The sequence below is a fragment of the Felis catus genome, chromosome C2, assembly GCF_018350175.1.
Source record: "Felis catus isolate Fca126 chromosome C2, F.catus_Fca126_mat1.0, whole genome shotgun sequence".
Classification (NCBI taxonomy): Eukaryota; Metazoa; Chordata; class Mammalia; order Carnivora; family Felidae; genus Felis; species Felis catus.
This window is the reverse complement of record NC_058376.1, coordinates 1,916,788-1,932,556: the sequence shown is the minus strand read 5'-3', so window position 1 is coordinate 1,932,556 and position 15,769 is coordinate 1,916,788. Positions and strand designations below refer to the sequence as shown.

General features: G+C 63.3%; 3 protein-coding genes across 4 annotated transcripts in view; 2 read left to right on the top strand and 1 right to left on the bottom strand.

The window, feature by feature from the left end:
- TSPEAR (thrombospondin type laminin G domain and EAR repeats) overlaps positions 1-15,500 on the bottom strand; it is a 156,591-nt gene extending 141,091 nt beyond the window's left edge. Inside the window, exon 1 of one of the 2 annotated variants that reach the window (XM_023238640.2) lies at positions 14,382-15,500. In XM_023238640.2, coding sequence (XP_023094408.2) covers positions 14,382-14,466 — 85 coding nt within the window. In that variant the 5' untranslated portion in view covers positions 14,467-15,500. The remainder of the gene's footprint in view (positions 1-14,381) is intronic. The other variant, XM_023238641.2, reaches the window with a different exon arrangement.
- On the top strand, positions 3,111-4,032 carry LOC101088263 (keratin-associated protein 10-8). Its single transcript, XM_019839300.2, has one exon. The coding sequence runs from the start codon at positions 3,178-3,180 to the stop codon at positions 4,030-4,032; it is 855 nt and encodes a 284-aa protein (XP_019694859.2). The 5' UTR covers positions 3,111-3,177.
- LOC105260904 (keratin-associated protein 10-7-like) lies at positions 8,172-9,241 on the top strand. The gene has a single exon (XM_045036511.1). It carries the CDS (start codon positions 8,172-8,174, stop codon positions 9,075-9,077), a length of 906 nt encoding a protein of 301 aa, XP_044892446.1. The 3' UTR covers positions 9,078-9,241.
- Positions 15,501-15,769: the final 269 nt, after the last annotated feature.

Below are 15,769 nucleotides of genomic sequence, written 5' to 3'. Positions count from 1 at the left end.
CCCCCAAAAGTAAAGAAGGCAGTCAGATGTTCTTTGCAGCATTGTTCACAACAGCAAGAAGGTAAAACGACCCAGGGGTCCACTGACGGATGGCTAAGCAAAATGTGGTCCGTCCACAGAGTGGAATATTCTTCACTCACGACATGAAAGACGTGCTGACACCCGCTGCGACGTGAATGAGCCTTGGGGACATGATGCTGTGTGAAGTCAGCCAGCCACAAAAGGACAGCGATGGTCTGACCCCGCTCGTATGACGTACCAGAGCAGCCAGACTCAGAAACAGTAGGATGGGGGGGAGGGGGTTGCTGGGGGGACTGCGGGACGGGAGGCAGTGTCCCACGGGGACAGAGTTTCAGTTCGGGATGATGGCAAAAGTCCTGAAGCTGGACGGTGGAGACAGCTGCACAATCGCGAATGCACTTAGTGCCCCGACACTGTGCACTTGAAAATGGGTACAATGGCAGATTTTCTGTTATTTCTGTTTTACTACAATTAAAAAACTTTTTTAAAGAAAGTCAAACAGAAGAATATGGCTTTGTCATACTTGTAACGGTAGCTGCAATAATAACATATAACAACCACTGCATGCTCATAATTTTAGTCTTTTTTAATTTATTTTGAGAGAGAGCACGCATGGGGGAGGGTCAGAGAGAGAGAGAGAAAATCCCAAGCAGGTTCCTTGCCGTCAGCACAGAGTCTGACACAGGGCTCGAACTCGCGAACAGTTAGGTCACGACCTGAGCCAAAATCCAGAGCCAAACACCCACCCGACTGAGCCACCCAGTGGTCCCCTGCGTGCTCATAATTGCACACGCGCACAGGAGGCCGCAGGTGGCCGTCTCAGGGAGGCGGTGAGCGGAGGGAACACGGGCAGAGCCCCCGCCAGTGGGCGCAGCACCGGGTCGGGGAGACTCGAGATAACCGTGTGGCATCTGCTCCCGCGACAAGGGGGGGACGGCTCCCCGCTGGCCCACAGAGCACTCGCCTGTTGGGCGGCCACGAATGTGAGCAGCGCCAGCGTCCCAGGGGACCGAGTGTGCGTCCGGGCAGGCGTCAGAGGGGTGGGCGGCCGTGAGCGAGGCGGGCACTGCCTTCACTCTCAGCGCAGGAGCATTTGGAGAAGCACGTGCCCGGAAAGCCTGGCCGCCCCCGACCCCAGCCCCAGCCCCCGCTCGAGAGGTGTCCCCGCAAAGCAGCTACAGACCCCAGCCCCCCGGAGGCGCGCCTGGCACAAGCGCAGCTTCGCGGAAAGCAGGGCGCCATCCTTTTGAAGCGTCATCAGGAAAGTGGCCTGCCCGTCTCTTTGGGAGGCAGGGGCCCCACCCCACACTGCCAGTCCCAAACCCGGATGCCCCCCGCCCCAGCCAAGACCCTCTGCACGTCAGCGTTTGCTCCCCTCTGGCCAACCACCCTGCTGCCTGCGCGGGGCACCCCGTTCAGCTCCATGCCCAAGTCTCGGCCCCGCCGCGTCATCCTCATTCAAGTCTGTCTTCCCTGCGGGGCACTGGCGTCTGGCCGCGTGTGGCCCGTCCGTGCCCGCGTGAGCAGAGACCCCGGCGCCTGCACCTGCCTCGGCTCAGGAAGGGCGGCCCGTCTGGCCGGCACCAGCCACACCCACCACAGCCCTCTAGCCTGCTTCCCCGGAGCCCCCACGCTCCCCAGAAATGCCCCGCATCACCTCCAGAAGGGGCCCCCCAAACCCTGGGGGCCCACCTGCTCTCCCTCCACTCCTGAGGCTTCTGGGCGCTCAGGGGCTCTGCCCACCCCCCCCTTGCATCCCTGCTCTCCTGATGACACCAGGCTCCCGCTCGGAGCCCAAGCGGCCACTGCAGGCCGGCCTCCCCGCACAGAGGGCAGTGGTCCCTCCCGCTGCGAGTGTGGACAGTCGGGGGGGGGGGGGGCGATCACCAAGCTGGCAGTCTCAGTCAGGCCGTGCGCAGGGCCTCCCCTGGCCGCGAGTCCCCATCCCCGCCTGCGCCAGCTGATGGCTCACCAGCGCCACCTGCCGGGGTCCTGCAGGCCGCTGCCTCAGCCCACGTGGGACACTCGCCCTGTCCCACGCTCCCTGCTCTCAGCCGGGCAAGGTCCCGCTCTTACCGACCACCTGCCTCCCGCAACCTCGCCCCACAGTCCGTGCACAAGATCCTGCGGCCACTGAGCACACGTTCTCCCAGGTTCTAGAAGCACCGCCTTACCAGGTGCTGCCTGCCGACCGGCACCCACCGCACACCTTCCCGGACACCTCTCGCTGCCATTTCTAAATCTGCGTTCATCCTGTGCCCTCGCATCTCCCAGAAGCCAGCCTGCTCTCTGCCCTCTGGGACAGCAGGACTCTTGGCCTGAGAACATGGGCCCCCCACTTCTGATCCGGGCCCTTCTGCTCACTTTGTATGGGTGTTGGTGTTCACTCGTGCCTCGGTTTCCCCATCTGTAAAATGGGAACAACAGTTCCTACTTCACAAGGTTCAGGGTCACGGAATTAACATGTACAGACTTTCAGGGCGCCTGAGTGGCTCAGTCGGTTAAGCGTCCGACTTCCGCTCGGGTCGTGATCTCACGGTTTGGGAGCTCGAGCCCCACGTCGGGCTCTGTGCTGACAGCTCCGAGCCTGGAACCTGCTTCGGATTCTGTGTCTCCCTCTCTCTCTCTCTGCCCCTCCCCCAATTGTGCTCTGTCTCTCTCAAAAATAAACATTTAAAAAAATGTACACAAACTTGTTCCGAATAGCTGCGGGCACAGAAGAGCTATTACACACGCGTGTTTGCACATACACCAAAAATAAATACAGCTCCCAAGCTATCCGTTGGTTGATGGATTCGGAACAGAAGTATTTCCCCAAATAAAGACAACATGAAAAAATAGGCCCATGAATTCTCTGGTGCTGAGAGGCACGGGAAGTAACAGTAAGGAGCCGCAGAGGGACGCTGGGAGAGGAGGGCGGGCATCAGGGGTGACTGACCCTCCCTCGTCATTAATGGGCTAAGATACCCGCCGCGGGCCCGTGACCAGCTTCCTCAGGGACATGCTCCAGCAACAAGCGGACAGGCTTTTCAGGCCTCGTGATGAAGAGCACACAGCCCCGAGGTGTATATAAGCCCCAAACACTCCGAGCACCCACCACACACACACACACACACACTCACACGCACTCCCTCCTCCAGCCCCACCGCCCTCGCCATGGCCGCGTCCACCCTGTCCGTCTGCTCCAGCGACCTGAGCTATGGCAGCCGCGTCTGCCTGCCCGGGGCCTCGGACTCCTGCCCCGACTCCTCCTGGCAGGTGGACGACTGCCCAGAGAGCTGCTGCGAGCCCCCGTGCTGCGCCCCCGCCCCCTGCCTGACCCTCCTGTGCGGCCCCTCCTCCCCCTGCCAGGGAGACTGCTGCACCCCTGCGTGCTGCAAGCCCGTCTGCTGCACCCCTGCGTGCTGTAAGCCCGTCTGCTGCACCCCTGTCTGCTGCAAGCCCGTCTGCTGCACCCCTGTCTGCTGCAAGCCTGTGTGCTGCACCCCTGTCTGCTGCGAGGACTCCCCCTGCTCAGCCCCCTCCTGCTGCCAGCCCAGCCCCTGCTGCAGACCCTCCTCCAGTGTATCCCTGCTCTGCCGCCCCGTGTGCAGGCCCACCTGCTGCACCCCTGTCTGCTGCAAGCCCGTGTGCTGCACCCCTGTCTGCTGCGAGGACTCCCCCTGCTCAGCCCCCTCCTGCTGCCAGCCCAGCCCCTGCTGCAGACCCTCCTCCTGCGTGTCCCTGCTCTGCCGCCCCGTGTGCAGGCCCACCTGCTGCACCCCTGTCTGCTGCAAGCCCGTCTGCTGCACCCCTGTCTGCTGCAAGCCCGTCTGCTGCACCCCTGTGTGCTGCAAACCCGTGTGCTGCACCCCTGTGTGCTGCGAGGACTCCCCCTGCTCAGCCCCCTCCTGTTGCCAGCCCAGCCCCTGCTGCAGACCCTCCTCCAGTGTATCCCTGCTCTGCCGCCCCGTGTGCCCCCGCCCTGCCTGCTCCTGCCCTGCCTCGGCCCAGAAGTCCTGCTGCCAGTGATGTGACCAGCCGTCACTGTGGGGACCCCCAGCGCTCCCACCTACCAGCCTCCCAGCTGCTTTGGGGTCTGTCTCTTAGGCCCCTGCCAAGTATAGACAGCACCCCCTCCTCTCAGGCCTGGGTGGGAGGGGGTTCCCACCCAACTCAGGATGACTCTTCCCACCCCCCTGCCACACTCCTCCCGGGGTCCCAATGGTCATGACTTGCGACCACGTCCGAAGCACAGGCCGCAATGGCCTCCCCTCCTCGGAAGCTGCTTGGGGAAACCTAATAAATGTACTTGCACTAACCCCGTGTCACCTGGTTCTCTTGGGGCCAATCCTAGTTGAACACCCAGCCGGTCCCCGCAGAAGTGAGGATTGGCTGCCCTGTGGTCCTCGGCCACGCCAGCCCTTCCTCAGGGCCCCGCCTCTCACTGGCCTGGCACGGGGCTCCAGTCCCGCAAGATCTGGGCCAGTCACAGGCGTGGTGGCCGTGGCCGTGGCCCTGGCGGGCAGACCCTCAGGGACTCAGTGGCAGCCATCCTGGGCACAGCAACCCTGGGCATCTCTCCCCTCTGCTGGGAGCCCGGCAGGACGCAGGGTTTGGCGTACCCTGGGGACGAAGGGGGGGTGCAGGGGTCCAGCAAGCACCCCCTTGGCCGCCAGAGCCCTCCTGCCCCTCCTTCCTTCTCCAGCACCTAACACCCTCCTGTCTCCGGAGCTGCGTCCTCAGACCGCACACACAGGGCCGAATGCCTTTCCCTCTGTAGTGATGATTAGAGCACAGCGCCCACCCCGCTCCCGGCCCAGAGCAGCCTGTGTCTGTCCCCTTCAGAGCAGAGCCTCGGCTCTCAGTGACCTCCTTCTGCACACCCTCCACCGAGACACCCTTCCCCCCACCCTCCCACACCCCAGCCCCTGACCCAGCCTGGCACAGCCACCAAAGGCCCCCCTGCTCCCGTTAGTGTCACTCCTGCTCCCTCTCCTATGCATCTGTCCCTGCAGAGCTGGCCCCGGCCTCTAGGACACAGCTCTTGACTTTTGCAGGGCCCCACCCTGACCTCCCTCCCCCTGCACCTTGGCTCTCTCTCCGGACACGTCCGGCTTCTCCTGGGCTCCAGGCCACATGTGCACCTCCAGATGTGACCCCCCAGGACCTGCAGAAGTTGAGCTTAGGCTCATCTGAGCTGAACTGGCCCCCCCTCCAGGGGAATGGGGCTCCTGCCGTGGCCCTCCCATCCCCACCCCCACCCCCTGCCCGGCTGGCGGTTCTTCCAGGGAGGGGCCTTCAGGGTCTGTGCCTGCCTCCATTTCCCTGGTTCTGGCAACAGGGGTCCCTCGTTTGCTAAACAACACCGGGCAGATAAGACGGGGACCGAGAGCTGCAACGGGGCCAGGCCAGAAGATGACAGGCCCCCCGCGGCTCGTGCCCATCCCTCTACGGAAGGTCCGGTAGGAGATGCCGCCCTTGCAGAAAGATGATGGGAACTCAACGACTGTGAGAGGACCCTGCCTTCCGGGGCCCTGCGCCCTCACGCCGACGGCCGGGGCAGGCCGGGGAGCGCCGGCACTGAGGTCACATGGCAGAGCGTTCGCCCGTCCCCGTGTGGTCCTGTCCGCGCCCTGCAGCTCTGTGCCTGCGGAACTGCTAAGTCTGAGCGGGAAGAGCCAGCACGGACCTCCTGGAGCCCCCCTTTCGATCCAAAGCATCTAGGGAGTGAGGACCGGCACGTGGTCTCCTGTAAAGGGAAGCCCCAGCGGGTGCAGGACAAGGCCGTCCAGTTCGCCAGGACCTATGTCCCAGAAATCCGTGCTTTGAACCTTACCACAGGGCCAGACGGTGACCGCCCTCCGGGACCTGAAGCCTCGGGCCCTGCTGTGCACCTTCCGGGCATACTCACGTGCCTGACAGCCGCTGAGAACCTTCTAGCTGATTGCATCATGACTTTTCTAAGCTTAGTGGATACTCAGGTCGCATTGTTAAGCATGACGCCACCACATGGCTGATAAAACCCCAGTGAGAGCGGCCGACTTGTGTGAAGCATTTAGTAAGCTCCAGGCACCTGCCGTGTCTAAATCACACCATCCTCAGATAACCCTATGAGCCCATCTTGCCACAGAGGGGACAGAGGCCCCCAGAGGGCCCAGCTGATGTGGTTCAAGCCCCAGCAGTGGTGGGCAGTGGGCAGTGCAGGTATGTTTGCAGGGACACGGCGATAGGTCACATAACGCTCCCAAAGACAGCTTCACCAGAACCCCAAACGGCGCCTGTGCCCTTGCACGGAAAAAAGGACTTCGAAGGGTACCTGTGGATGGCTGACTAAATGCAGAATCCCACGGTGGGCAGGTGACCCGGGCCAGCCACGTGGGCCCTAGACATCCAGGGGCCGTCTGGGGTCCTTACACCAGAGAGGCAGACAAGGAGGAGGAGATGTGACGGGAGGCAGAGCTCGGGACGCTGTGGCCACAAGCCAGGGGGAGTCACCAAGCTGGAAAGGGCAGGAGAGACCCTCCTCCAGAGTCTCCCGAGGGGCAGGAGCCCTGCCCACACCCCAATCTCAGCTTGAGAGACCTGCTTTCAGAACTCTGGTCCCCAGAACTGAGAGAATAAATTTCTGTTGTTTTAAAGCATCGGGAGTGTGGTGGTTTGTTACACCCAATCCCAGGAAGCAAATACACACGCGCACGGTCAAGTTTGTGTGATGAACGTAGCTTTCATCGTTTCTAAGGATTCTGGTTTGAAATGTCGCCGAGACAATGTAAAAGAGCAGTAATAATTTCAAAAATAAAATAAACCCTCAGCCTTCTAAGGAGTCTGGTCCAGCCACCCCCAAACCTGGCAGATACGCTAACCCAGTCGCGTGTGCATGGCCTCTGAGAGCCGGCTGCCCTCCCACCACCCCAGACCCCTCGCACGGCCACCACACCCCTGCACAGTGACTGAGATATCACAGAACCTCCGCGTGCCGGCCCCGCTGACTCCCTGAGCCCCCACAGGCACCCTGCCTCCGGTTACCCACCTGCCTGTGTCTCCCCTCCCCCTCCTCCGGCAGAGGCCCTGGCCCAGGGCTGATCTACATCTGCTCGCCCACCCCCACCCCCCACGCCCCCACCCCCTGCTGCCCCGGCCCCTGGCTGTGCCTGGCACAAGAGCTTTCGGTGACTGTTTCCGGGACCCTGAATATCCCACAGGGGCGTCCCGGGGGCCCACAGAGGGGACTCCAGGCTCAGCCCCAGGAAAGATACAATGGCAGGGAGAGAATGAGTGGCACGGGGAGGGAGATGGAAGAAGGGGCAGAAGGAAATGCAACCAGCTGCTTGGCAAGCAAGCGGGGGGGGGGGGGTGCGAAACCGGTCCACAGCCCAGGGGGGGAGGTGAGGGGCGCCACATGCCCTGCCCCACCACGCCCACCTTGTGGCCAGAGCCACAGGGGCCCTGGGAGCCCAGAGGTTGGAAAGGAGACACGCCCGGAGAATTATGGCGGCTGCCTGGCCAGGCACAGGCCCACCCCTCCCCCTGCCCACGAACTTGACCCCACAGCACACAGCCCATTCGTCCCCAGGCCACAGCCTTCCACCCAGGCAGTGGTCAGGCAGAGACAGCCCGCACCACGGCCAGAGCCCTCTCAGGCATTTCTACCCTCCCTTCATCTCTTTGCACTTGGTGACAAATGCAAGAGAATGGGGACCACGTGCCCCAGAGACAGGCACCCACATCAGGAGCTATTCCTGAGGCCAGAATCCGAGTCACCTCCCCTGTTACCACGTCCCTAAGACGAGTGTCCACTGGCTGAGAGCCCACCCCCCCCACACACACCACATCCACCTGCCTCAGCTCCAGCCTGGCTGGATGGCCCCACGCCCACTCAGCAGACTCGCTCAGGACCCAACACACAGGGGGACTTTTACGAGCTGGGTGGCATCTTCCGGGAAAATAAACAAGCCGTAATGAGGGGTCCCTGAAAACTAGCTCTAAACACCAACAAGGAAGGGGAAATGTCCTGAGCCTCTGCTGGCGAAACACACAACACAGAGGGCTATAAAAGTGAGCCCGAACAGCTGGCACGCACACCCGCACTCACACACACACTCACACACCCACACCCACACCCACACCCACATCCACTCCCTCCCTCCTCCAGCCCCACCGCCCCCACCATGGCCGCGTCCACCCTGTCCGTCTGCTCCAGCGACCTGAGCTATGGCAGCCGCGTCTGCCTGCCCGGGGCCTCGGACTCCTGCCCCGACTCCTCCTGGCAGGTGGACGACTGCCCAGAGAGCTGCTGCGAGCCCCCGTGCTGCGCCCCCGCCCCCTGCCTGACCCTCCTGTGCGGCCCCTCCTCCCCCTGCCAGGGAGACTGCTGCACCCCTGCGTGCTGCAAGCCCGTGTGCTGCACCCCTGTCTGCTGCAAGCCCGTGTGCTGCACCCCTGTCTGCTGCAAGCCCGTCTGCTGCACCCCTGTCTGCTGCAAGCCCGTCTGCTGCACCCCTGTCTGCTGCGAGAACTCCCCCTGCTCAGCACCCTCCTGCTGCCAGCCCAGCCCCTGCTGCAGACCCTCCTCCTGCGTGTCCCTGCTCTGCCACCCCGCGTGCCCCCGCCCCGCCTGCTGCGCCCCTGCCTCCTCCTGCTGCCGCCCGGCCTCCTGCGTTTCCTTGCTCTGCCGCCCCGTGTGCAGGCCCGCCTGCTGCACCCCTGTCTGCTGCCAGGACTCCCCCTGCACAACCTCTTCATGCTGCCAGCCGTCCTGCTGCACCTCCTCCCCCTGCCAGGAAAACTGCTGCACCCCTGTCTGCTGCAAGCCCGTCTGCTGCACCCCTGTCTGCTGCAAGCCCGTCTGCTGCAAGCCCGTCTGCTGCACCCCTGTGTGCTGCGAGGACTCCCCCTGCTCAGCCTCTTCCTGCTGCCAGCCCAGCCCCTGCTGCAGACCCTCCTCCTGCGTGTCCCTGCTCTGCCGCCCCGCGTGCCCCCGCCCCGCCTGCTGCGCCCCTGCCTCCTCCTGCTGCCGCCCGGCCTCCAGCGTGTCCCTGCTCTGCCGCCCCGTGTGCCCCCGCCCTGCCTGCTGAGGCCACCATTCTGATAGGCACGTCCCCCCAGGGCCAGCTGAACACTCTGGGGACCCCCGGCTCTTCCCTGCCTCCTTCACGATCTAACCCAGCACAATCTTGGGCACACAGGTCAGCGTGAATGTTCACCATCTTCGGACCCTAATAACCAGGGCCGAGCCGGTTCGCAGCCTCACATCACGACCAGATGAACCAGAGCCAGCCCTCCCGTTACTGAAAGGCCCCCAGGCTGTTTCTGGCAGCCACGGCCCCCAGCTCTGTAGTCTTACTGGGGCTCCTGGCCCTAGAAGCTGTCTGCCTCCTCCCAAGCACACATCTGGAGCTAAGCAAATAAACCTGCAGTCCTGGCCTCCACTGGCCCTCTCTCCCAGTCTCCGGGCTGATGGAACCCTGGCTTTAGCAATCCTGCTGACGAGCCACATCCTGGCAACATTTCCAATGGCAGTGAGTTCTGAGGCCCACCCTGGTGGTCACCAACTGCACCTCCAGGCGGCTCCGGGTGGCTGGACGGAATGTTCGGGCCTCAGGTGGCCACAGCCACCCGGACAGCGGGCCCCTTGGCAAGAAGGCCCCATTGCCCCAGGCCTCACTCTCCCCGGTCAGTCCAGCACCAGGATGCAGGGCCCAAGGTGGTTTCTGGGCCAGGTGGCAGGCGGGGCCGGGCCTTCCAGGGAGACAGCAAAAAGGGGCATTGCCTTCTGAGTCTCTCTCTCTCCATCTGCCCTTGAACTTCAGTGTTTTATTCAAACGTCCCCCTGCCTCTGACTGCACATGCCAATGTGCCATGCCGTCCCCGGCCGCAGACCCCGCCCGGTGTGACAGAGGTCAAGAGGAAGACCCCAGAGGCTAAGCCACTTTGAGTTCCAACACCCTGGCGTCTGAGGCCCAGGGGTGCTGCCTTCCAGGGCACTTCCCTCGAGGCTGTCTGGACGGGGCCCCCACGTTTCCCAGGGCTCCCCACAGCAGGCCTCAGTCCCAGACAGGGTCACTTCCTCACGGTCCGTGAGTTCGAGCCCCGCGTCGGGCTCTGTGCTGCCAGCTCGGAGCCTGGAGCCTGCTTTGGATTCTGTGTCTCCCTCTCTCTCTGCCCCTCCCCTGCTCGTGCTGTCTCTCCCTCTCTCTCTCTCTCTCTCTCTCTCTCTCTCTCTCAAAAATAAACAGTAAAAAAAATTTTTTTTAATTAATATTCTGTGCTTCCTAACTTTCGTGCAAACAAAAAGTGCCCTGGCCTAATGGGTGAGAATTTTTAAAGAGGACGACGTCAGGGTGACAGAGTCAGCCTCCCCTGGCGGCAGTGCGGGGCCTTGGCTGGCATCTCACCTCCTCTGCACTGGGGAGTGAGTGGGGTGGTTCTCTCTGAGGTGTGATTCTGGGGAGACGAAGGTGAGGGGTGTGGAGGGGTCTCCTGGGGGCGCGGCACTCAGATGAGACCTGGGGCTCTGGCTGCTTGCGCTCGCTCCGCCGGGAGGCCCCCAGCCCCAGTGGGAAGTCCCCCCCTGGACAAAGACAGTACCGAAGCCTCTTCTTCCTGCGGGAGGATGCTCCGTGAGCCGCCAGGAGGGGGCGTCGTGCCCACACAGGGTCTCCAGGAACCGATTTGAGGGCCTCTCCCAGGGGCCAGGATTCCCCAGAACTCAGGCTGGAAAGCACCACTCTCCTGCAAGCTTCTGGCTGAACAAGTGCAAGGACAAAGTTGGTGGCCGAGAGAGCCATCCAGGCTTCCTGCCCCCCAAACGCGCAAGGGGCCAGATGCTGCCCGCTGGGCCAGCTCCCCGGCCTCCTTACCGCCAGGCAGCTTTTAAAACGCAGGTCTGGGGGCACCCAACTTTCGAGCTCGGCTCAGGTCACGATCTCACGGGTTTGTGAGTTCCAGACTGGAGGCAGGCCCTGCGCTGACAACGGGGAAACCACTCTCTCGCCCTCCCTCTGCCCCTCCCCTGCTCATGCTCGCGCACTCTCTCTCTGTCTCTGTCTCAAAATAAACAAACGTTTTAAAAATAAATAAATAAAATGCGGATCTGTTCTGTCATTTCGTGAGTACTTTCTCTAGCTCTAGGGATGAAGGGCCCCCGCAGGCACCCAGAGCCCAGGTCTGACCACCCCACCTGCTCCTGCAACTGGCAGCCTGGGGTCCCTGGCACCCTGGGTCCCCCACTGCCACCCTCAAGGTTCCTTCTTGAGCCCCCCCCCGGGCCCCTCCCACTCTGGAGGATGTCACAGCTGCTGGTGGCTCTGTGATTCTAGTGTCCCCAGGGGTGGGCACAGCACCACCCTTGCCTGGGTATGGAGTGAATGAAGGAGGGAAGGAGGGGTAAGAAGGGGTGAGTGAAGGGATTCACTCGGACTAGGTTCCGAGGGACGCCAAGGCTGAGCCCTGGCGAGGAGCCCACCCCCGGGTGCTCTGGGGGCAGCAGGAGGGGAAGAAATGGAAGGGGAGACACCGTGACCCTGACGTCCGGCAGCAGCTGACAACTGTGCCCCCCACCCCTTCTCCGTACCCAGCCCCTTGGAGCCCCCCAGCGGGCCAGCCCGGGAGGGTCCAGCTGCGTCCCTCCACCTCAGCCTCCCGTCCCCGTGGACGTGAGCTGGGTGTGACGGATGCCAGGGACTTCCCCCCAGTGTCCCCCTCACCCCACTGTCCACAGCACAGCCCATCCAGGCGTCTCCCCCAGGACGGCCCCAGCCACTTTCCCGGCACCACGCACACCACGCAGCCGAGAACCACGGATGTCCTACAGGACCCAGGAAGGACCTCAGGGACCCGAACCTCAACCTTTTGGTCCCAAAGCAGCTGGCCCCGCTTGGCGGAGCGGCCGGGGGTTTAGGGGTCAGGAGACCGGGCTGGCTCCTGGAGCCAGGGAGGCCAACGGCTTATAAGAGGCATGTCGCCCCGGAATCCTGCTGGCCACACTCACCCCCCGGGAGGCCACGCCAACACCACGTGCACACCCTGCGCCCCTGAGCCCTGAAACCTGTCCGAGGGCCACCACGTAGGTTTCCCCAGCCTGCACCTCCCACCTGCCCCCTGGTGGCCTCGTGCATGCGGCCTGCCCGCCGGCCCCTCTGTCCCGCTTGGCCAAGGCTTTCTGAGACTTGCCCCAACCTCAGACGCACCTGCACCCACACCTGCGCAGAAAGGCCAGGCCCCAAGCCCCGCCCCTCGGCAGGTGGTCTCCTGGGCAGACACGTGACCCAACTGCCCTACCACTAAAACACCTATCCGTAAGGTGTCTGGGAGTGGTGAGCCCCCCCCCTCTCCAAAGAGCACTAGTGAGCTGCTCACCAACGTGAGCACCCACGCGACCCTGCCAGCTTTCCCGCCCGGACCCCGTGCCCGCCCTGGCTGTCCGGCACACGGCCCTGCCACCTCGTTCCCACAAAAGCCGCACAGAAGTGGCCCGCTTACCGTCCAGACGAGGCCCTCCCCCCACGCCCCCAGCCTCCTGGACCGTCCTGCCCACACCTCCCCAACGGCGAACTCAGAGTCCTCCAGACCCACTTCCCAGTTCTGCCGACTCCTGGGCCCCTCTGGCCGCCCTGCCATCGCCAGCACTGAGTTACCTCTTCCCAAAGTGCAGGTGTAAGGGTACCTTTACTGCCCCGCTGGGGTGAGGGTACCCCCAAATCCAGCCCATAGTCCCCCAACAGCCTCGCAGCAGAGGCAGACGACGGCAGCACTGGGAGCCAAAGCCGCCCCATCTCCCCAGCACGGCACCCTCCACAGAGCGGGGTGGGACGCCCAGGGGCACTAAAGCCCTCGCAGACAGCATGGCACCCACAGTCACCACCCCAGGCTGGTATCATCCGTGCTCCCAGACTCGGGGCAGGACATGACAGCCCAGGGCTGCGGCGGCCAAGGCTCCTGGCACCTGGCGTGCACACGGTGGCACAGACCAGGAACAAGGCCCCCAGGCGGGCGAAATGCCCCCTCCCCCCCGCACACTCACACAACCCTGCGGTGTAAACTCAGGTGCCTTCCAAAACAGAGAGGAATCAAAGTGATTGTTTTAACCATTTGAAGTCCCGAACCGCCGAGCACGAGTGCCTTGGGAGCACTCCAAACGCACCCGACTTTTATCTTTCCTCCCGAGTCCCGGTGTTTATAACTGGGTCACCTTTTAACTATCTGCAGCAAGCCTTTAGGGCACAGGGGGCGGGCTTTATAAATCACCTTTATTATTACTATGCAGGCTGACTCTGTTCCCAGGGCTGAAGGGAACGTGAAGGTACACGTCAGTGATTCATTCCCCACCGGGGAGACTGCCGCACTCAGGACAGCGGCTACAGCAGCGCTGCCTGGGGGTCCTTCTGGGGCCCCCCGGGACCGCGCGGTGGCCTCCGTGCAGGGGGTTTTGCCTGCAACAGGTGACCTTCAAATCCTGCACCGTTCGCAAACCACAAGTCCCAAGGCAGTCGCTGCGGACAGGAGCCCAGAGTGCGGGGCGGGGGGGAAGGGGGGCTTCAGTCCTGCCCCCGCCCCAGGGCTTTGGCTGCTCCCCTTCACGGGGCACCCGTCCACCCTGTGGGTCAGCGTTCCAAACTTGGGTCAGCATCAGTCATCTGCCGGTCCTGTCACTGGAACCAGGGGCCATCAGAGCAAAGAGCCCTCACATGGAAGGGACCCCGGCTGAGTAATTTGCACCTGAAGCTGGAAGGGCCCTGCCAATCCCCTGGCACCTGCCCCCCGCCCAGCCCCGCGCCGCGGACCCCACTCACCCACCTGCGGCGGGTCTCCAGCTGCTAGGCCTCCTCCTCCGGCCACTTTGTGTTTAATGTTAGCTCTGATAAGTAAAATCTCTTGGTAGCGACTCCAGAAAGACAGAGTGATGTCATGGCCGTTAGCTAGTCAACCTTTCCGAACGAGGGGGAGCAGAACCGCGCCCCCGCCAGGAGCCAGCCGGTGGCACTCTCCCCAGCGCTGGCGTGGGTGTCTGGGGCTGTGCTTTACTAAGCGCAGACCTGGGGGCTCTCTGAGCTTGCGGCCTGAGGGGGGCTGGCGGAGGGGGGGCGGGCTGGCTCATTCCTGAAGCAGGTGCAAGGCCTTTCCCCAGGATGCACAGGAAAATACTTGTGAAGCCCTTGGATGGAGGCTGGTTAAGGCTTTGAACCGAGTCCCCACCCTGTCAGCAGCTTTCTACTGTGCCGCCCCCCCACCCCTTTCATCTCTGCCTCTGCCCGTCCCCCTCTACCTGCCGGTGCCCCCGACGCCAACCCGGCTCGCAGTGACCTTGACCGGGGGATGGGAAGTGGCCCTGACCCGCGCAGCTGCCCCCCTCCCGGCCCCCAGCTCAATACCCCCCTTACCTGTGCAGGGTTCCCATCGCCGGGTGCCTCGGCCCGGGGTCGCCAGGGCCAGGAGCGGGACACACAGCATCAGCAGGACAGACATGAGGAGTATAGGTCCCAAGCTCCATCCAGGGGCTCCGCCCTCGGCCCGCAGGGAGGGAGCTGCTCGTCAGACACCCGGGTGGGCCCTTTCAGGATGGCAGCAGGGGGCCCTGGGGCAGTCACTGTGATGGCCCCATGCCCGAGTCCTGAGACAGGACAGAGGCGGCCCCGGGTGGCACAGACCTTCTCAGGGCTCTGCCAGGCGGGGAGGCAGGTGGCGCGGGCCTATCTCATTTCCGCATGGGCTCGGGTCCTGCCGTGCAGGTGACAGGTGATAGCATCTCAGCACAACTGCGGTTAGTCATTGGCAAAGCACATTTCTCCCAAAGGAAAGACAGAAATAGATGTGCCGGTGGAGAGCTGGGAGCAAACCAGAAAAACTCCGAGAACCTGTTTTCCGTGGGTGCAGACCCCTGCCTTAGGAGGACAAGCTGCGCGCCGAGCACAGCCACCGGGTCCCAGGAGGGGCCGGGCTTTGAGGACGGCTTTTATCTGGTGCCCAGCCCTCCCGAGGGTGTGTGGGTTTCAGGAATTCCCCTCCGGAGGGAAGCCAGTCCGCGGGAACAGCTAATGAGAAGACACGGGAAGACGGCCCGGGGGCGGGGAGCGCCGAGGCCCAGCTCACGGCGGCGGGAGCTGCCCTTCACCGAGGCCGAGGGTCACTTGGGTCTGACCTCTCCAAACCGCAGCGGGCAGGGTAGCAGACGGGAAAGCCTGCTCCAGGCAGGACAGCTCTTAAGCGCGACTATTGTTGTTTATGACGCCCTGCCCGGCCCGCCCCTCTCCAGAGCACCCAGGGCCGGCGGGGGGCGATGGCCTGTGTGCGGACACACTGCGTCCTGGGCCCTTTCCTGGGATCTGCAGGACCCTTTCGTAGGCCGCCGGTGACCTTTTTCCTCGCCGCAGAATGACTCTGCCGTGGCTGCAAACACCACACTCCCTCCAGGGAAGCCCCGCCCCCGGGTCTGGGCAGAGGCTGCGGGGGACACAGGTGCTTGCGACGGGGCCCAGCCCCTGGGGTAGGGCTTGCTGGGGGGAGGGGGGCCGGCAGGGGGGAGGGGAGAGAGACAGAGAGATAGACAGAGGACAGGAGGGAAAGAGGATGTTGAAGCCTCTCTGCATGAAACTAACCATGTGACTGGAGAGATTTTGTTCCCCCACCGTCTCTGGCTCTAGACAGTCAGAGACAGACAGACATCTCCCCCGCCTCTGTCTCTAGACAGACATCTGCCCCTCTGTCTCTGTCTCTAGACAGACATCTCCAACAGAGGTTAACAGACGGCCGCCACCCTGTGACTGAGGTC